We start from the raw sequence: 22032 nt of genomic DNA, 5'->3' as shown, positions 1-22032 counted from the left end.
GTTACTATCTTCTTAATGCAGAAAAACTGAGGTATAAAAGAAAATAACATGAGGAAAAAATCTATAGTTAATGGAGAAATAGCACTCCTTAACCAGAAGACCTTTCTTTAATGCTGAACTGGGATCTACCAGCCAGTTAGCTATTTTAACCAGGCTTTAAGAATTTTCTTTAAACCATATATTACCAATATTCTGAATAAAGTCAAATCTTAGCAAGAAAGAATAAATATGCTTTAATCCTAGAACCTTACCTCTCTTCTGGCAGATCACAGGATAGGTTGTTTGGTTTCAGTTGTGTCCACTCTCTGGTATTGAGATCTAATTTGTGCAGATCTGTGCTATAAATATAGCCAGTTGTCCCTCCAAAAACATAAAGGGAGCCATTGATGATCGCCATGGCCTGGAAAACAAGGAAATGTGAACACCACTGACTCATGAACACTTTGTTAAAGAATGTAAACTTACTAAATACCCCAAAATCAGACTTTATGAAATTCTTTTGTACTTTTTAACCTTCTAGAATATCAGACGTTTAAAGGATTAAAGATTTTAGAGAACCCAGAGATTACTTTTAGAAAGGTAGAGCTTTGCTCAACTGGAAAGCAGTCCTACCTAGATAGGCAAGAGGACTGGATGTTCCTTACGGGTCTTAGCCAACCCAAGAATGTATACATCGGGGGCATTAGCATTTCCATGCAAAGCTGCTTCTCTTTCTAAGCAGTATGAAGAAAACTGCTCTAAGAAGAAGAAGCAGATATGAAAATAAGCCACCAGAACTCCTTAAGTAAAATGTCTAGAGTTAGCAGTCATAAAACTTCACATTTTCCACCAGATTCTTCTTTAGCATAAGCTCAGCTTTTGTTACGATCATGTTATCAGAGTTTAAATGCCTCCTGTGGTGGGACAGAGTTATCTAGGGTGTGCCTCTACACATAGCTCAGAAGGGAGGTATTTACCAGTACGAAAGCTGGCCAGCTAAACAAGAAGCCAAAGCTTAGCTGTTTTAAGCTTAGTCCATTACTTTCAAAGGGTCTCTGATGCTGGTAGGTCGCACCCTATCTTTTTGGATATAACTTTTCAAACCTAGGATTTGAAGCACGGCAATGTAACTAGAAACTCATCTCCACATAATCTGTGTTTTAGCTCAGATTAGTCTTATAAAAGTCTTGTACCAAAGTGCGGAGATCACCTCCTCTACTAACTTAGGTTAGAAAGCTCTCCACAGAATCGCATTGTTCTAAAGGTGGCAGCGTGCAGACCATACGTACAGCCCAATCTCTCACTGGAGGTGGGGGTGGGGATGTGGTGGGTCCTGACACTGAAAAATACTTCCGTATAGATCTAGATCACGATGCCCAATTGGACTAGAAACAAAGAGTGAGGGAAAAAAAGGAAGGGAGAAGGCGAGCAACCAGATTTATAAATTACAACTTCGTATCACAACTGAAAAATCAAGTATTAACCCCAGTGAATTTATTCTCTGTTAAAAACATGGAAATAATTATTCTGACATTGTCCCCCAAACTAGAAAAATCTGCAGAAATACATCCACCGTGACTGGCCACAGATTGGTACCTGTCCATATATACGACTGGGTTTCTTCCCACGACAGCTAAGTAAAGCCCATCTCTTATACTTCACGTTACACACGTGGACATCGTTGCCGTTGCTCTCGCCAAATGGGATGCCTGTACCTCCGAATACCAACAGGTTGTTTCCATGCAGCACAACTGGGGAAGGAGAAGCACAAATTCCATTTACGTACTGGCTACCTGTAGTATGTTCCCACATAAACCCAGAATCGCTGAGAAACTGGGGGAAAAAAAAAAAAAAGCCTGCTTTAATGCTCTCAGAAGATAGACCAAACCACTGACATCTAACTAATACAAAGTACTGCAGAAAAAGGTTTAATTCACACTCTATGGACTGTGTCATGTAGCCAGCTCATTGTTAGGTGTGTGACATGTATTCAATGCGTATTTGTGGAGTTCATGAAACACTGTGGATAATAATACTAAATGACATGAACCACTGCGGCTCAAGGCGGTTCAAGTACGCAGCAAAGCAGAGGAACATGAAGTATTATCTTTGTCTTAGCAAAGGCCCAGCAGGGCTCTGGATGAAGGGATAAAATGATCATTCTGTTTTTGCCAGGGGAATGAATGATCTCTACATTTTAAATTATGGTTTCTGTCACCTTAATCCTCCACCAGATAAAAAGAAACACCAATATCCTGCTGGTAACTTTGGTGTTCTTCTCTAGATCTCTTCTGTTCCTGCCGCCACCACACACACACACACACACACACACACACACACACACACACATTCTTTCTCTCTGATGACAAATGCTCCCAAAATAGTGCTACTGTATTATTTCAATGGCATTTCTTTTCTAAAATCAATTATTCAGTTAATATAGAATAAGAATCAGCATGGGCTCTGAAGCCAGCTAGAGCTAGGTTTCAATTCTCATGTGACCTCAGGAAAGTTATTTAATCTCCAAATTAATCCTCACAACAGCCCTATGAGGTGGGAACTAATCTTATCTTCTCCATTTTTATAGCTGATGAAACAAGTGGAGAGTGGTTTAACCTTGTTGAACGTTTCCCAAAAAGAATCTTGCCAAGCTAGGATTCAATTCCAGGCAATCTAACTCCAGAGCCTGCACTCTTAGCCATTTCCTTAGGGCATCTCTGTAGCCTCAGTTTCTCTTTTTTTTTTCCCTTCCAAATTTTGATTTAAATTCTAGTTAGTTAACATATAGTATAATACTGGTTTTGGAATAGGATTTAGTGGTTCATCACTCACATATAACACCCAGTGCTCATCTCAACAAGTGCCCTCCTTAGTACCCATCACCCATCTCGTCCACCCCCCTCACTCACCTCCCTCCATCAACCCTGTTTGTTTTCTATCATTAGGAGTCTCTTGTGATTTACTTCCCTCTTTTCCCCTGCTTCCCATATGTTCATCTGTTTTGCTTCCTAAATTCTACATGAGTGAAATCATATGGTATCTGTCTTTCTCTGACTTATTTCATTTAGTATAATATACTCTAGCTCCATCCACGTCATTGCAAATGACAAGATTTCATTCTTTTTGATGGCTGAGTGATATTCCAGTGTGTGTGTGTGTGTGTGTGTGTGTGTGTGTGTGTGTATACCACATCTTGTTTACCCATTTATCAGTCGATGGACATACCTGGGCTCTTTCCACTCAGTTTCTCATTTGTACAATGGCAGTAATTCTAGTTTGTGCATTACGTAGACGTCATTAGGTAAACAGATACTACACGTGAAGTACTTTGTTCAGAAGCTATCATTGCCATTATAAGCCCCATCTGTTGATCTTCTACTACATTGTGCTTAGCATACATACATATATATGAAACTTTATACTGAACCCTCTGAGATATTACTAATCCCAGTTTACAGGTAAGGAACTTGACGCTAAAACTCATCAAGCAAGCAAATGGTACACAGCTAGATTTAAACTCAGGACTATCCAACTGCCAAGTGATTCTGAATCACCATGCTATAGTATTACCATAGTGAAAAGTCTACCCATTAACAGGGTTTAATCATATTACAGTATTATTATAAATTATGAACAAAAAACACTCGGCACTGAACCTGTTCTCACAGACATTGCTTAATTATGAAAGAGTCAAAAGTTCAGGACGGCTTGCACTCACGTGACATAGATGCCAATTCCCGGGGCATGTAGCCATCTGTGCCCATCTGGTGCCATACTCCTGTAGCAAAATGATACCTCCAAAGCTCCCTGAAGAGAGGATAGTCTTCATTATCTGGCCCTCCAGATTCATCGTAATCTGGGTTATAACCTCCAAACACATAGAGGTTGGTATTATCTGCCACACAACGATGTCCACTTCGTGCTGGTGGAGGTCTGTGGCCTAGGAAAGAAGAGGACAGTCTTCCACAGATGGCCAAGCAGATTAAAAACACAAACAAAATTTGGTCATAATCATTTTAGCTTTAAGAGGGGATGGGGAAGATTTATAACGTGGATTTACTTTTTATTTGCTTAGGTTATTTTAGACATTCGCACATACTACTTAAGATAATTTTAAGGAGCTAGTCTCCATTTCTATTTCATACAACTACTTTCAGATTTTGGAAACTGTAAAAAAATTTTTTTCCAAGGGAGGAAAAATAGCATTATAAACTCAAGAAAATGGCTGACAACTTGAAATTTGCAAGAGAAGGAGGAGGGGTTTAATAATCCAAAAGCTAACAGGACAAATTTTCTTATTGCCTTAGAGGAGAACAAAAACACAGGCCAACTAAATTAAACTGAAAATATTAGAGAACTACATAAATATAATCACAAATGTGAATGAGTCATGTATAAATAAAAATACACACACATAAAACCTATGATTTGTCCACAGTATATAATTACACACTTAAAAAGAAAACTGGCTTTCAAAGAGTTATAGCAAAATTTAGAATTTAAATCCCACTCCAGACATTATGGCAGTCAACAAAAAATATCCTTATACTTATCTCAAAGAGCATCTTTCACCCTATTAAGAGCTTTACTAAGGAAAGCTATTTCTACAATTGATATTTGAAAGCTTTCTGAAGCTTTCTGTAATTGCTGAAATTATATCACCTAGTTCACTAAAAACGACTTCACAATTATTTTAGAGTAAAAAAAACCTAAAATTTTATATGGTTTCTATTATCCTTACAATTGTTTATACAAGTCTACACAAACCCTTACATAGCTATAGAACCAAAGATGCTTAAATAACATATTGGATAGAATAAGAAGCTACTATAGTTGTCTGTTACCTTAAGGACTTATCTAATTTCTTATATTAGGAACAGGCACTAGTATAATGTTAATTAATATTTAGGACGATGCTAGGCACCTAACAAACTTCTGTCATATAAAAAAACATTTATTATCAACCTAACATAAGCCTTATATATATATATTCTTAATCAAAATCCCACTTCCTAAGGTATAGTTTTAAATAAGAACTGAAAAGAAATTGCACAGATCTAAGAGAAACTAAAAACTAATGAACCATGAATCACCGAATCACTCAACTCCGACCTGTTAGTCCTGCTTGAGAATCTTTGATGGTGCCTTCCTGTTCAAGTACGGAGTGTTCAACTAGTGATTTAGGGCCTCTGATGACCTCACTTTGTCCTGATCTCTCACACTCCTGCCTGTTTAAGTTTGTCTCCCTGCTTGGAAAGGCGAGTGCTTCCCTTAGACCTTGGCCTGGCCTCCTACCCTTCAATGCCTACTTGTGGAAATGCCTCCAAGTCCAGCCCTTACAGCTTTCTCACCAATAAAACCCTAGGGCCCTTACAGTTCAGCACCCTACAATTCAAATGATAGGATATGCACTTTCTATAAGATTATGTAAACACATGAATATATTAGGCAATCTAGAATCAGTTAGAAAATTGACTCATGAGCCGTGATTTACCTCAAGTGAAGAACTCAATTTCTCTTTCTAGGAATCTTGAAATACAGAAAGTGTGGTGTGGAAGAAACAGCAAAGGCTCCTACAAATATCTAGATTTGAATCCAGGTTTTTTTCTAACTGCTACCTTGAGCAAGTCACTGACCCTCACTGAGTCTCAGCTTCCTCATCTGCATAAGGGGATATTATTCTTGTACCTCACAGATTTTTCATACTGCTATTAAAATGTTTATTAATAAAGTTTTATTTTAATGTTTATTTATTTTTGAGAGAGAGAGACAGAATGCACACGAGCAGGGGAGGGGCAGAGAGAGAGGGAGACACGGAACCTGAAGCAGGCTCCAGGCTCCGAGCTGTCAGCACAGAGCTTGACGTGGGGCTCGAACTCATGAACTGTGAAATCATGACCTGAAGTCGGGCACAACTGACTGAGCCACCCCGGTGCCCCTAAAATGTTTATTGGTTTAGATATGAATCTTCAACGTATCTGCAAGCTATTTGAAGAGAGAGAAATGTACTTGTATTCATCTTTCTAGCACCAAGCCTAAGGCACACAGAAAACACTAAACAAAAACTTACAAATTTAATTCTTCTCTACTCATTTTGTTAATGGGTTTTCTCCTCCAAATAGGTTATAAGCTCCTCAAGGGGAAAGGTCATGTGTAACAATTATTCCGTACTACCTCCAACACCTAAAACAGCTGGAGATATTTAAGGCACTAGAAGTTTCACTGATTTTAAGTCAGAGTAAACAATGACAGGGACGCTCAAAACAGTCCAGCTCTCAGTGGACTTTGATATAATTATACTTAAGAGATATACGATTTGGGGGGCAGGAGTTGGGTTACACAACGGTCTTCTCAAAATATAAATGTTTCTAAAAATTAGTGAGACAAATTTAGGGGCACCTGGGTGGCTCAGTCGCCCGAAGTCCGACTTCGGCTCAGATCGTGATCTCACAGTTCATGAGTTCAAGCCCCACACTGGGCTCACAGCTGTCGGCACAGAGCCAGCCTCAGGTCCTCTGTTTCCTTCTGTCTCTGCCCCTCCCCTGCTTGTTCTCTCTCTCTGTCTCAAAAATAAATAGTACTTATTAAAAATAAATATTTATTGAAAATATGTATATTTTAAAAATATATAAATAAATAAAAATTAGTGAGGCAAATTTAAAGAAAAAACAGAATTGCCGTGGTCAGCAGATGGGAACTCTAAGAATCTCTATACCGTCACTCACTTTTATTACCTGCAGTCAACAGACAATTTTTTAAAACTGTTTTTGGACAGAAAGGACATACAGTCTATTCTAGGATTTTCTCTAAATGGCTGTACAGCAGATACTCCATTATAAGTTTATTGGCAACTATTTTTGTGACAACTATAACTCAAATGTATGAAAGGTTGAGGAGTTAGTGAAAAGACAGTTTTAGATTTATCCACTCGTTCATTAAGCCAAAAATATTATCAGATACTTGCTATGTACCAGGTACTGTGTAAGATGCTGGGGATACAGTGATAGAGAATGGAGACACCATAACCATTTCTGTCCTTTAGAGCTTGTAAAGGCTAGTCCTACACTGTCCAATGCAGTAGCCACTAGTCATATATTAATGTTGAGCATTAATTAAATCAATCAATCAATTAATTAATCAATCAACATTAATGTTGAAATGAGGATGGTCCAAACTGAGATATGTTCTAAATGTAAAATGCCCACTGGATTTCAAAGACTTAATACCCAAAAATGAATGTAAAATTACAAATTTTCGTATTGAATACATGTTGAAAAATTTTTTATATCCTGAGTTAAATAAAAGTATTATTAAAATTAATGTTGCCTGCCTTTTACATTTTTTTTTTTTTGCTTTGAAATTTAGAAACAAATTTTATTTAAGATCTGAAATACAATTCCTAAAATATCAACTTCTCCAGAAAACCGTGGCTACACAATAATGCATTGCCTCTATCATGTTAGAACGTGCATTAGACTCAAATACAAAAACCATGAAACAAACCACCATCCTTCAACAATTTGAGCAGAGAGAGAATGCCTAAGGAACAACATCGATGGACTTGCAGAGGATGGGCTGTTTTACTTCAAGCACCATAAAAAAAAAAATTAAAAAAAAATTAAAAAAAAAAGAGCACAAATGGCCTTTTACATTTTTAATGTGGCTACTAGAAATTTTTAAATGTTGTGGTTCACGTAACATTTCTATTGAACAGGGCTGGTCTAACTCAATTGCTGGCTTTTGTAAGTAATTTCATTATCTATGCAAATTAGACTGTTGGGTAAAGAGCATCTGATCAATTTTTGATAAATATTAAACATCCTGTCAAGAAGTCTGATAGCCGGGAGTGAAGAGGTTACTCTTCTTTCTCTTTGGTCAGTAACTAGAGATTTCTTTGTACATATTTATAGCCCAAGAGTGACTAACATATCAGAAAGTCAAATTTTATTTTGCATAAATCATGGGAGTTTGTCAGGGATAATGTCATGGAGACTAAGCATTGATTTTCATTATGTGGGATATAGCATAGGCTGATCAACTTGACCGAAATAAAATCAGGTTTTAGATTGTTAAATAGTTCTCTGAATCCTCCCCCAAATTCTCCACGTGTAAATCCCACCTTCCTAAAAATGACCTGCTACTATTAAAATCACCCAGAGAACTAGGTTACCTGATTCAGGAACTTCCACTAGAAAATGTAAAAAACTCCAATGTGAACTTGTGTGCGGAGGTGAACTTCTAATATCCAGAAGGCAACCTCCAGCTAAGGCAGTGTGCACCTACGATGTCCGAGCCATCTTCTCTTCTGTGTGCTCACCCTGTCACAACAACTTGCTGTTTACCCCAGGGACTAAGCAGGAGCTTATGGTAACCAGGGAAATGGGCTTTAGTTTCCAGCCTAGAGGAAGGAAGAAGCTAGCTGTCCCCCATGAGGGGATAGATGATTAGGTTGCTGCTGTTTTCACCATTACAATATTGTAACAAAGCTTCCGTTATGTATATTGAGATGCAAATGTCCCAGTATTTCTGGGTCAAAGGAATATATGCTTTGATCTGTTACAGATGCAATGTTGTCATAGAGCCATACTGCTCTCCAAAAAGACTGGAACAATTTACACTCCAGCAATGATTTCCGGAAGTGCCTATTCATGCTGTCTTCAACCTCTTTCATTTGTGCCCATCAGAATGGTGCAAATTGGTGTCAGGTAATTTGTATTTCCCTGATTTTTACTAGTTCACATGTTTATCAGCCCATTTTATTTCTTCTTTGGGGAACTGCCTGATCACATCTCTTGCCTACTTTTCCATCTACTGAGTTTTCTTCTCACAGGTTTATAGAGATTATTATATTTCTTTCTTCCAGCCTGCTACTTGTCTCAATTTTGTTTATGGTATCTTTTAACAGATGGAAGTTTTCGTCTGAATCTTTCAATCTTTTCTTCTAAGGTTTCTTTGCAAAAAGAAAAAGAAACAAGGCTGCTCTGTATCTCATTTATTTCTAAATCATTATAAAATTATAAAAAATTCCCACTTACTTCTAGTAATTTTATAGTTTTGACTTTTTATATTCAGAACCTGAATACATCCAGAACTTATTTTTGTGTATTATATGAGGTAGGGCTCTAACTGTTCCTCTCAAATGGATAGGCTGTTGCCCCCAAACCATTTATGGAAAGCCACCTCTTCTATACTGAATCGAAATATCACCTTTATCAGACACGAAATTGACATGTTCTAGAGTAGAATCAGGAAAATCCCAATTATCCAGGTCTAATCACAAATTTAGACACAAAATCGATTACTCTTTAAGAATGCACACAATCAATACAAAGCAAAACCACAAAATCTTAATGGCAAAAGCTTGCAAATAAAATAGCATATTAACATTTATTGCTTAATAAGTCTATTACTTACAAGATGTAGCCACCTCTAAATGTTCTATCAAATATGTGTGGGGAGGCCATTAAAAAAATAAGAACTTTTACCGCTAAAAGTATTAGCTGGTTATAAATATCAAATAGCTAAAGGATAAATTGTTTAACTGGTCACTTTTTTCCAAATGTGAAGCTTTCCATTACCTCTGCCGGAGAAGACAGGTCTTCTGTTGTACACCTGGAAACCTGACAGGAAATCCAAGGAAGACTGAGCCAGCTAGCTCCCGCCCCTGACCAGCAACCAGACCTTTTTACTACTCCCAGAGTCCAAGCTGCTCAGGCAAAAGCAACCCATTCATATCAGCATGCAATATCACTTAGTTGTGTAAGCATTTCCTACCAAAGAGACTCTATGCCCTATACGAGATGTGTATGTAAATATTTGGCTTCTCAGGGCAGAGTAATCTTTAGCGTCTAAGATGGCAGCAATAAAATAAATTCGCTTTGACAGGTTCTGGTGTTATCATGAGTTAGTTTCAAGTGCTGAGCACAGCATACTTGAGACAGCAGTCACACTGTTCTAGGGATCAGTGGCCATGGGCTTCTGGGATCTGTTCAATTCCACTGTCTATTCCTATACCATTATCACACTGTCTTAATTATGTTAGCTTTGAAGTATCAATCGACATCTAGTAGGAAATTCCCTTTTGTGTTACTTTTTCATAAACCTCTTGGCTGTTCTTCTCCATTACTCATGTAATGAATTTTGAAATCAGTTTGTTAAAAACCTATAAGAAGTTCTTTGGTATAAGACACCATCTTATACAGATGATCAAAGTTAACGGGGTCATAATGGGACAAATCAACACCATGTGCAATGAGACAAGCACAGCATTACTTCAGAGTATTCCTACCAAAAATGCATTAAGCTGAATGTAAGGGACACTGCACAATGTAACTGGTGTTTACTGTTCAAAAATATCAACATCAAGGCTGAAGATGAGAACTGAACGCAACACGTGATCTGGGATTTTCTTTTACTAAAAAGGATATCATCGGAATAATTGGCAAAATCTGAAAATAAGGTCTGTAAATTAGACACTAGTGTTAATTTTATCCATTACTTATAGTTTCCTATTTTGTGTACGAGTCTGCAGTCAAAGAGACTACTTGTTTTTTAGGAAAAGACACAAGTATTTAGGGGCAAAGGGGCATGATGTCTGTAGCTTACCCTCAAAAACGGTTCAAACAAACAATATGCATGTATATGTATACATGTGTTATACATATAGAAAGGGGGGGGGATGGGCGAGGAGAGGAGAGAGAGAGAAGAGAGGGAATAGGATAAAGCAAATGTGATCAAATATTAACATTTGGAGAATCTGGGCAAAAGGGACAGAATTTTTTACCATTCTTGTAGCTTCTCTGTTGAATCTGAAATTATGTCATGAAGGAACATAATCTCTAGCCTTTTATCCTCATCTTGTTTGATAGTCATCAGTAGTTTCATTGTTTTTATTTCTAAGTACTTTACAAATTTCCATATAATTGTGACTAGATATCTCTTTTATTTTCTAATTTGTTGCTGTTACTGTATAGGAAAGTAATTTATCTTTGCAAGTTTAAATTTCATCCAGCCAACTGTCTGAACTCTGGTATTAGTTATCATTAATTATCTTGAATTTTACAGTAGACAATGATATATATGTTATTAATGACAACTTTCTGCTTTCTTTCCAATATATGTACCTTTAATTTTTTTCCTTGTCTTCTATTGTATTGGCTGAAACCTCCAGAATAAGGTTGAAGAGTGGAGATGATAGTAAGCATTTTTGTCTTATTTTTACTTTTTTTTTTTCAGTATATGAAGTTTATTGTCAAATTGGTTTCCATTATTTTTACTTTAATGAAGATATTGGTAATGTTTCACCATTATATATACTTGCGGCTGGTTTCTTTTTTAACAATTTTTTTTGAGAGAGCATGAGTGGGGGAGGAGCAGAGAGAGAGGGAGACAGAGGATCCAAAGTGGGCTCTGCACTGGCAGCAGAGAGCCTGATGTGGGGCTCAAACTTGCGAACTGCAAGATGATGACCTGAGCTGAACGAAGTCTGATGCTTAACTGACTGAGTGGGCCACCCAAGGTGCCCCTACAATTAACTGGGTTCTTATAGATAGCCTATCAATAAAATAAATTTTCCTTTTTTCTTGGATGCCTGCAAATGTTCCCTGTCAGGAATGGGTATGATTTTTTTAAATAAAATTTTTACTGAAATGTAACATAGAGAAAATTGCATAGGAGAGTACAGCTTGATGCATTTAACACTTAACAAAATGAACACACTGAGAATCAAAGTTTATAAAATGCTTTTTTTGATATCAAAAAAGCTTGTTTTCCCACTTTTCTGATTTTATTGAAATAGTTAAGCTTTCTTATTTTCCTTTCCTTTTTTCCTAGGCAGATCTTCATCCTATAACCTCTAATAATTTTTAAAACCCACAAACTTTGGTTTTTCTAACAATATTAAGAATAAACCACATATGGAAAGGAAGCTGGCTATTAACAGCATTTACTTCTGCAGAGGGGAATAAAGTGGAGAATAAAGATATAAAGTAGGACCTTTGCTTTTTTAATTTAATCTCTTTCACTGTGAAATATAACACATGTACAGAACACATAAAACTATAAATGTGTAGCTTAACAAATTATCAAAAAGGCAATATGTAATCATCACCCAGGTCAAACTACTGAATACTGGCAGCGCTGAGACACCCCTTACCTGCTTCTTTTGGTCACAACTCCATCCATCCCACCTCCTTCACTTCTAGAGGAAATATATTTCCTGATTTTTATGGCAACTATTAAACTTGCTTTCTTTTAAAGGCTTTATCATACCTAAGTTTGCATTCCTAAACAGTATTGTTTATTTTGGCCTAAATTTGAATTGTATTTAAAAAAAAATTTTTTTTAATGTTATTTTTGAGACAGAGAGTAAGGAGGGGAGGGGCAGAGAGAGAGGGAGACACAGAATGCGAAGCAGGCTCCAGGCTCCGAGCTGTCAGCACAGAGCCTGATGTGGGGCTCAAACCCACAGACCGTGAGATCATGACCTGAGCCCGAGGTTGGACGCCTAACCGACTGAGCCACCCAGGTGCCCCTGAATTGTATTTTAATAGAATGATATATAGTATGTATTCTTTCTGGGCTCTTTCTTTCATAACTAAGTTTCTGAGATTCATGCATGTTGTTGGGGTGAATTAGTCTGTTCATCTCCATTGCCAAATAGTATTACTTTGTGTGAATATATACCATGATTTATCCACTCTATGTTGTGTGAATGGTGATTTGGGTTGTTTCAAATTAGTGGTTCTTAATGCTGCTATAAACATTTTTGTACAAGTTTTCAGGTGCACAGGGGTCAATGTTTGTAGGCTATAAATCTAGAAATGTAATTTCTGAGTCATAGTGTAAATCTTTACCTTTACTAGATAAGGCCTGTTTACAAAATAGTTGGTATTGTCAGTCTTTTTAATTTAGCAATTCCTAAAGGTTTGTAGACCTCTTTTCATCATGGTTTTAATATGCATTTGTCTCTGCGGTGCCTAGGTGGCTCAGTGGATCAAGCATCTGACCTCGGCTCAGGTCATGATCTCGCAGTCTATAAGTTCGAGCCCCGCGTCAGGCTCTGTGCTGACAGCTCTGAGCCTGGAGCCTGCTTTGGATTCTGTGTCTCCCTCTCTCTATGCCCCTCCCCGCTTACACACTCTTTCTCAAAACTAAACATTGAAAAAATATGCATTTGTCTCATTACCTTTTTTTATTTATTGACCAACTGGATTTTTCTTTGGGAAATGCCTGCTCAAGCTTTTAATACATTCTTCTATTGAGATGTCTATTTTCTTCTTACTAATCTGTTAAGTTTGTTATATATGCTTGAGATAAGGACGTTCACTTTTCACCCTCCTATGTACTTCCGTATTATTTGAGTTTTAATAAACCCATATTACACCTGTAAATTCTAAAACAAAAAATCAGATGATCTTAAGCAGTTTCACTTTCTCCTTACCCCCAATTTGTTTAAATCACCTGAAATGTCACAGAATGTTATTTACAGGTATATCTATCTATCCACACACACACACATAAACATGCACACATACACATATTTATATTATCCTGTTTTTAGTTACAGAATGTTGTATATATAACATATATACACACACATACATACACATACACTCATTTATATTATACTTCTACATTTTTATAAATCTTTTCTTAAAAATCAAACTAGGCTTCATAGCCCCTTTATCTGGACACAACTTTAAGTTTTACTGGTTTCTTTGCACACTGTTGCTTTCTATATCCAAATCTCCCTCTTTCTTGGATTTGTTTTCATTTTACTGGGAGTATCTCTTCAAAGTAATTTTCCAAAAAGGGTGTGTATGGTAAACTTTCAGAATTCTCATTTATTTTGACCCCCACATAAACATTAGTGAGGCTGGGTGCAGAGTTTCTGTTCAAAATAATTTTCTCTTAGAACACTGAAGCTACTTCTCTTCAAGCAAATCATGTTGCAGGTGAGAAATGCAACACCAGTCTTTCCATGTAAACTATTTTCTGTCTCTGGAATCATAAGGAGTCCACCCATGTACAGATAGAAGCTTTCGTTTGTGTTCTTCCTGCTTGTTCCTTGGTGGCCCCTTCATAGCCTCTTCATTTTAGGGAAATATTCTCCATTTCTTTATTTTCTCCCTTCCATTGTCTGATCTTTCCTTCTGTAACTCTACAAAATGAATATTGACCACTTAGATTTGTCCCGACAGTATGAGTTTCTCTCATGTATTTTCTCTTTTGGTCTTCTTGCCTTATGGTCTCTACATTTCCTCCTTTATTTTTGTAAAAATTGGTCTTAAGACTATTACTGACCACTCCAACTGCATTTTTCTTTCAGCAATCGAGACTTCAACACAGAGGTGCCTGAGTGGCTCAGTCAGGTAAGTGGCCAACTCTTGATTTCAGCTCAGGTCATGATCTCATGGTTCGTGAGATCGAGCCTCATGTCAGGCTCTGTGCTGACAGAGAGTAGAGCCTGCTTGGGATTTTCTTTCTCCCTCTTTCTGCCCCATGCTTGCATGTGCTTGCTCTCTCTCTCTCTCTCTCTCTCTCTCTCAAAATAAATAAATATAAACATTTTTTAAAAAGACTTCAACACAGAACTAATTCTTTAATCATTCCTTTTTCTCACGGCAGTTGGTTTTTAATTTATGGGCCCAATTCACTCTTGATTCTGAGGAAACCTCCTATGATCAGAACTTCCTAAAGTTCCATTCTGCTTCCTCATTATCTCTGTTTTTCCCACGTCAGCTATTTGTTCATCTTAGTCATCCTCTTTCAAGGTTAGTCTCCTGCAAATGTCTGATGGGCCTGGATCACCTATTTATATTAGTAAGTGAAGGACCACATGGGTTAGTGACTGTAAGAGGCATGGGTTTCCTCAACAGTTGTATTACTCTGTCTCCAAGACTCCAAATGAGAGGTCTCTTTCACTGTGGGTCTCTGCAGGTAAGTGGTGCAGTGGAGGTACACTGACAGACAGGTTTCCCTTTCGAAAGAAGCTGAGAAAAGGTAAGCAGTTTTGCCTCAGGATTGCCAGAATAAGGCCGTATTTTGACGGTAGGGTCCTTTAATGTACGTCAATCCCGGATTGAGTTCCCTTTCTTTTCCTGCTCCTGTTCCATCCTCCTCACCCATCTATTGTGGAGGCACACTACCTAAAGCTCTGCTTTGTGCTCCCACTCTCTCTCCAGTCCAAGTCCATGGGAACAGGGCCTGCTCAACCATCCCCAAAGCAAATCCCCTAACTCCACCTGAAGAGCTGTTCTCGTAGCTTTATCCTAGGAACTAAAGCTGTTGCCAGAGCTCTGTCTATAGAGAGACGGAAGAAGGGAAGTGACTGTTTTGGAGGAAGTCCCTTAATTATTTGCCTTGATGTTCCATTTTTCCTAAACCTGCTCCCTACTGCCACACTTGCAGACTCTAGGCTTGGAGTTTCAGTAAAGAGGCCCTATGGAGAATTCTCTGACTTCAGCATGCAGCCGGAGCACCTATTTTGAGTTCCATGTTACTGTTTTGGTTTCTCAATCAATAAAATTCCAACTGCTTTCTATTACCTCGAAATTCCTTAGACTTTCTGGTATCATCAAATAATAATGAAAGCAGCTAACATTAATTCGACATTGGCTAAATATAAAAACTCCAAGTACTTTGCACACATTACCTCTCTCGGTCCTCACAATAACTCTAGAAGGTAGGCACTGCTATCATCATCCTTATTTTACAGATGAGGAAATTGAGGACAAAAAAAAAAGAGTAAGGAACTTGCCCAAAGGCACACAGTTGGTAAATGGTGGAGCCTGGATTCAGACATAGATAATTTGGATTCAAAGCCTTTCTTTTCTACAATCACGATTTATTAGTTTTCTTATGTCTGTTTTGTCTTTTGCAATGATATCTAAGAAGTATGGAAAGATAAATGGGTATGTTTAGGCCATCACTTTGTAATGGAAACCCATTGTTTTTATTACACCAATATTGTTTTCACACCACACTTTAATTGGTAGAAATATCTTTCAGAGAAAATGCAGGTTCTAGAGAGGGAATCCAGTGACAGAAAACGAGCCCTTTGAAACTGTTAAATCAGAATCAACAGAGGTAATGCATAGGATTCCCAAAATGAAAGACTTAAAGGTGGCAACTTCAAAAGCATAGATTTTTTTTAATCTAAGAAAACGATAAATGACAGCATTTTTGTGTTCTCAACAACTCTAGTTTACTGCCACATCACCAGAGAGAAGTTGAGAACATACGAAAATTTTAGTCCCATCCTATTTATTCCCTGACAGTGACCTTAATAATTCAATTCAACTGAAATACATATGATATGCCTACCACTTGCACTGTGCTACAAACTGGAGACAGAGAAATGTCAGGCACTGTCCCACCATCCCTGCCCTTGCAGAGCTTACAGTCTAACGGCAGGCACGGACAAGGAAACTGATGACTGTAATTCAGTGTGATAAGTGCTATGACACAGGCAGGTACACCGAGGGTGCCATCGGGGCAGAGCCAGGCCTTCCCAGGAACTTCCCTGGAAATAACTCTTAACCTGAGGGCTCAAGGATACGTTATTATTGGCTTGGGGAGATTAAACTGAATGTATCATCCTCTCTTCAAATCTGCCCCACTCTCCACCCATTTAACATGGGTAAAGAGCACAAAGGTCCACACAGAAAGCTCCTCCTCTTCAATATTAGTCGAATCAAGTGTCATCAAATTCTACTTCCTTATATTTCAAATCAACTCCCTACTCTCCACTCCTAGTACAACTACCTTCACTGCAGTCTCCATCGTTTCTCACCCCAATAACTGTAATAACCTTGTAACTAATCTTTCAATTAAATATCTTCACTGGTTAAAAACACAAAATGATTCTGAAAACTTCCCTTGGGTTGTGCCCCACTTGATCTGGACCTTCTCCAGCTTCTTCTCTCCTTACTCCTTCCCCCTATGCTGAGCCCCCTACGGTTCTCTGGAGACTATGCTCTGTTTTGCCTAACTGCCTTTCCTTAAGCTATGTGGTCCCCATGGTTTGAGATGTTCTCCCTTGCTAACCCTCCCTTGCTAACTAACACCTACTCAGCGTTTAAGTACATCTCTTCTGAAAAGTCATCCTGATGGCCACTCCTCTGTCTGTGCTCCCCACAAGCTGAGTCAGGAGCCTCTTCTGTGCAATCCCATACCATGCTACCTCACCAGGACACTTATCACAAAGAATTACACTCAAATTATTTTCTGTAATTGTTTATCTGATTCTCTGTTATTTAGATACTGAGCTGATACACTGCCTGCTACACAGGAGGCAATCAAGAAATACTAAAAGAATGAAAGAATGAACGAACGAACGGAGAGAGTTAAGTCTGTGAAAGCTGATGAGAGAACCAAAGGAGATAATGGAGAGAAGGACAGAACGCTGGAGAAATGCCCACCTGTAGTGGGTAGGAAGAAAGAAGCTAGTGAAGGAAACAGAATGAACAATCAAAGAGAAGAAGAAAACATCTAGGATTGTACAGGAAAGTAACCCAAAAGAAGAGAAATATTTAAGAAGGTGCAGGTGGTCAACAGCATCAAACACTACAAACAGGTCAAAGAAAGCGAGAACTAAGACAAGACCACTGATTTAGAGGCAGTCACTGGTGACTGATGATGGTGATGCTGGTTTTACTCCCACCTCCCTCTCAGCACAGGCAGAGGCCATCTTCCTAGGCCATTCATTGTTGGAGGCAATTTAGGGCTTACAAAAGAACCGAAGATATGCAACTTACCTGTACTAATCTCTTTTTTCCATGACTGAAGAATGGAAAAACAGAATATTCAAAAGGAAATAAAATCTCACCCTCCAGATATAATGTTGGTTCAGTTTCCTTTGTTTTTTTTTTTTATGTTTACATTTGTACAAAACTGTATTATATTAAATTCTATATCCTAATTAAACAATTTCTTAATTGTGCTTAAATTTAGTCAGCCCAAGTTAGCCTTCTCATTGTAAATCAATAAATTGGCATTTTAATTTATAAATAGAAAAAAGAAAAAAATGTTATAGAATTAGATGTGCCACTTGTTTGGCCACATATGCAAAAATGGTTTTGTCATATAATATTAAAATTATCTCTTAGTCTGTATCAATAAAATCATTATTCATTCTAAAAGGGAGCATAATACCCTAAGTATCTTATTTTGACCATTAAGTCCAGATTTCATTCTTTCCATGCTGTGGAACATGGCTGCTAAAAATAGATTAGGTACTAGATATAGAAACATCTATAGCAGCTGCAGGATTTTTTTTTTTTTTGTAATAATCTTCAGTCAAAATTAGATATACTGGCTTATAAATAATTTAATAAAGTCTAAATCATCACATTAAGTATGCTTGTCTGACAATTTGCTATACCTAGAAAAACAGTGTGAACCAGTTTTCAACCCTCTTCTGAGATTCTTTTTCAGTATGGAGTATGTTCTGGTAGAAAAAATAAGAAATAGAAGGAATGCAACACTTCTAAAAGTAAGAATTACTAGGTCAAAGGATGTCAACATTTTTAAGGTTTTTTATATCATATAGCCAAACTGAATCCAGATAGGCTGTGTTAACTTTACACTTCCCTCAATATATTAGCTTCACGTCCCCATACTTTTGCCAACACTGGGCATTCTTATTTTTAGCCTTTAGCCAACCTCATACGTGAAAATGAGATCTTATTATTTTAATTATCATGTTTATATAACAGTGAAAATAAGTATTTGTTCATATTTACTGATGCTTCCTTTTTCTGAATTGATTATTCATGTTCTTTTATCTATTTTTCTAGCGGGCATTTGCTTTTAAACTATTGATTTATAAGAGCTCTTTATATATTCATGGTAGTAACCATTTGTTACAAATATTTCCCCCTTTTAATCTATCTTGTTATTTATGGTTTTTGACATAGAGGTTTTTAATTTTTATACTGTCACATAAGTTAATCTTTATTTATTCCTCAGATGATATTTAGAAAGTTCTTTCCCACGCCCATATTTTATAGATTATTCACTCAAAGTTCTCTCTCATATGGCTACAGTGGAATAATACTGATATCAGTTAGATGATTTATTTCTACCACCTAGTACACATTAAGTGTTTCTAACTCCCTAAAACTTACAATTCCAACTCCAACAGTGGTCAATATGAGACACAGGTTTAAAATTAAGTTCTAGACTTTTCTTACTGCAATTTTAGCTGTTTAGACAATTTTTAAAAACCAGAGTTTTGACTTTAGAAAATTCAAAGTTCCCTTTAACCCATATGAAGCACAGATCTCTTGCTAGTTATCACCCACCTCTCAAAAACCTGTTAGGGATCCTTATGATGGGACAGGACTGAATGAAGCGCCTCCTAACTGGGTCCCATCGTATTTTCTTCTTACCTGTTACCACAATCATCAGCAATAAGTCAGACACATACAACACATGGCAAATAATACATAGTTACTGTAGCTATAAAGACAGAAAAACAGGAAACAAAACAATACTTGAATACAGAAAGAAGTGATGTAAAGTAGCATTTAACCCTGTTTTGGAAGTCAAAACAAAATTAAATTAATATACAAGCAGTGATGAAGGTATTCAACTCACCCCCAAAGAATACAAACAATATGTGCACCATTTTTCAGAATTCTGGTTCAACAGAACATGCATTCAATAATCACCAATGCCATCTTGTGGCAAAAATTCACCAGTAGCTTTACAAACAAATTAGAAATTATGACATTTTAAAAAATCAGTGAATGTCAAAAAAGGAGCACTGACTAAAATTAATTCGACATAATGCAGGCTCCTGTTCTCTTCCGGGTTTGGTATTCTTTTATCGGTTATATGGTTAAGAGTTAATAAAGCAATGGGCACCATTCTTTGAATATGAAATAAGCAGATCTTGCTATAATTAAAATGTCATGGTGACAACCAAATAAAGCAAACATTTAATATCTTGGCACTTCCACTGGGAGAGAGAAAAAAGGAAATTCATCTGCCTTCCAAGGAAGAAACCAGTTCCATATTAACCCCAATTAAAGCTTGTTTTCTTGTAATATAGTAGAGAAATACAAAGCATTATTGAACTGTTAAAGGAATAATTTTGTCTCTTTCCAAAGTTTTGATAGCTCCCAAAGATGGCTTTTACTGGCAATACAAAAAGTTAACATTTGTATAGAGTTTAAAGTTTATAAAGAGCTTCCACGCATGTTACCTCATTTGATCCTCACAACAATCCTGTACGGCTTCAACAGTTATTTCATGAAGCATCTGCTATGCCTTGAGCCCTCGGCCAGGCTCTAGCGTAGCGCAAGGATATGTCCCCTACCCTCAACAGCTCTTGGTCTTATGAGGAAGGCAGATGTCTAAACAAACAATTACATTACAGTGAAGTAACTGCCATAACAGTGGCCGTAAAGACATTTTGAGAAAGATGTTATCATCTTAATTTTACAAGCCAGGTAGCAAAGCGACTTAACGCCTCACCCAGGATCCAAGCTCAGCCTGACTTTAAAACCTGCCTTCTTTCCACTACACCACACTTTCCTGTCTCATATTCATTAGAAAGCGTATAGGTTTTGGGTTTGGCAGTTGCAAATATACTTAGATGTTCGTCAGCAAGGTTCTGGTACACAAATCCTGTGCGATGAAAAGGCATTACTGGTGCGTGCCTTACGCACTTCATACTGTGGAGTAGACAGACTCCTTGGCAAGGGGAAGAATTCTTTGTTTTGCAAAAGGGGTTATCTTTTAATTGTCTAAGTCTTTTAAATCAGCAATGCCCAAATCTTGCTCTACAGACCCCTGCTAGGCTAAGGTGAAGATTCACCAGTCCAAAACAAAATGAGAAAAAAGCGGACAAGGTAGTGATTTTTTTTTTTTTAAAGGAAAATGTTCCATTTAAGTAAATGGCCTGTCCTTTTTTCAGAGATTAGAAATTTTTTTTGATCAAATATGCTTCATTTTATGAGATGAAGGTTAGAGGAAATGGTTAGTTGGTTTTGGTTGAATTATTCTTTCTTAGAAAAACAGAAAATTTTCAAGTCTATGCGTATCCCCAAAATATACATATACATATACATATATACGTATGTATGTGTATATACATATATATATGCATATATATGTTTTTTTAATTACAAATTTATGACATCCAAAAGTCTGGAGAATCACAGGTTAAATCAATACAATTTTTGTTGATGACTCAGAAGTCCAACATTATAAACCACACTGTCAAAGGATACATAAGATGTATAAGAAACTTCCCTTGCCCTCAAGAAGCTTATATTCTAATTAGGGAGACAAGACAGACACATAAAACAATTAGATAGCAATACAAGACAGAATATAACAAGTGATTAGCTTAAAATTTGACATTTTTATGTATCAAAAGTGTTAAAATGTACATACCCTTTGACCCAGCTATTCCACTTCTAGGAATTTATTCCTAAAGAAACAATCACAGATGCATGGAAAGATGTATGGACAAAGATACTCACTATGATATTATTCATAATGGCAAAAAATTAGAAACACTTTCAATGTCCAGTGATAGGGGGATGGTTAAGTAAGTATGCTAAATAAACATACTTAAATATGTTCATATTTCACACACCACTAAAAAGTATATACAAGAATATTTACTAACATGGGAAAACATTCACAATATATTGCAAACAAAAAAATGCAAGTACAAAATAGTACTAGAGTCTGATACCATATTAGTAAAGAAAAAAGTGCTTGTATAGATTCACAAAAAATACAGGAAGGATGTACATCAAATTTTAATTGTGGTTAACTTTGGGTGGTTATTATGAATGATTTTTGGATTTTTCTCCTTAATGCTGGTCTTTATTTTCCAAGCTTTCCCATTGAGTAGGCATTACTTTTGGACTGGAAGAAAAATAATACCATATTACTTTAATTTATTTATGCTATGTTAAAAAAATACTGTAAAGAAACATACCAAAGCGTTAACAGTGGTTATGATTAGGGTTGAGGGTTATCATCTCTTTTATATTATCCAAATTTCTAGGACATATTTTATAATGGAAA

General features: G+C 36.9%; 1 protein-coding gene across 4 annotated transcripts in view; it reads right to left on the bottom strand.

The window, feature by feature from the left end:
* The window catches only part of KLHDC10 (kelch domain containing 10), a 71589-nt gene that overhangs the window by 22144 nt on the left and 27413 nt on the right, over positions 1-22032 (bottom strand). For 2 of the 4 annotated variants that reach the window (XM_049641857.1, XM_049641858.1), the window contains exons 2-5: positions 19287-19373; positions 3698-3919; positions 1576-1730; positions 252-400 (exon numbers count right to left, since the gene is read on the bottom strand). In XM_049641857.1, coding sequence (XP_049497814.1) covers positions 252-400; positions 1576-1730; positions 3698-3919; positions 19287-19373 — 613 coding nt within the window. The remainder of the gene's footprint in view (positions 1-251; positions 401-1575; positions 1731-3697; positions 3920-19286; positions 19374-22032) is intronic. The other 2 variants (XM_049641859.1, XM_049641860.1) reach the window with 1 other exon arrangement.

Source organism: Panthera uncia, chromosome A2 (assembly GCF_023721935.1).
Source record: "Panthera uncia isolate 11264 chromosome A2, Puncia_PCG_1.0, whole genome shotgun sequence".
NCBI lineage: Eukaryota > Metazoa > Chordata > Mammalia > Carnivora > Felidae > Panthera > Panthera uncia.
Note: the sequence above shows the minus strand (reverse complement) of the source record. Positions and strands in the feature narration are given on the sequence as shown.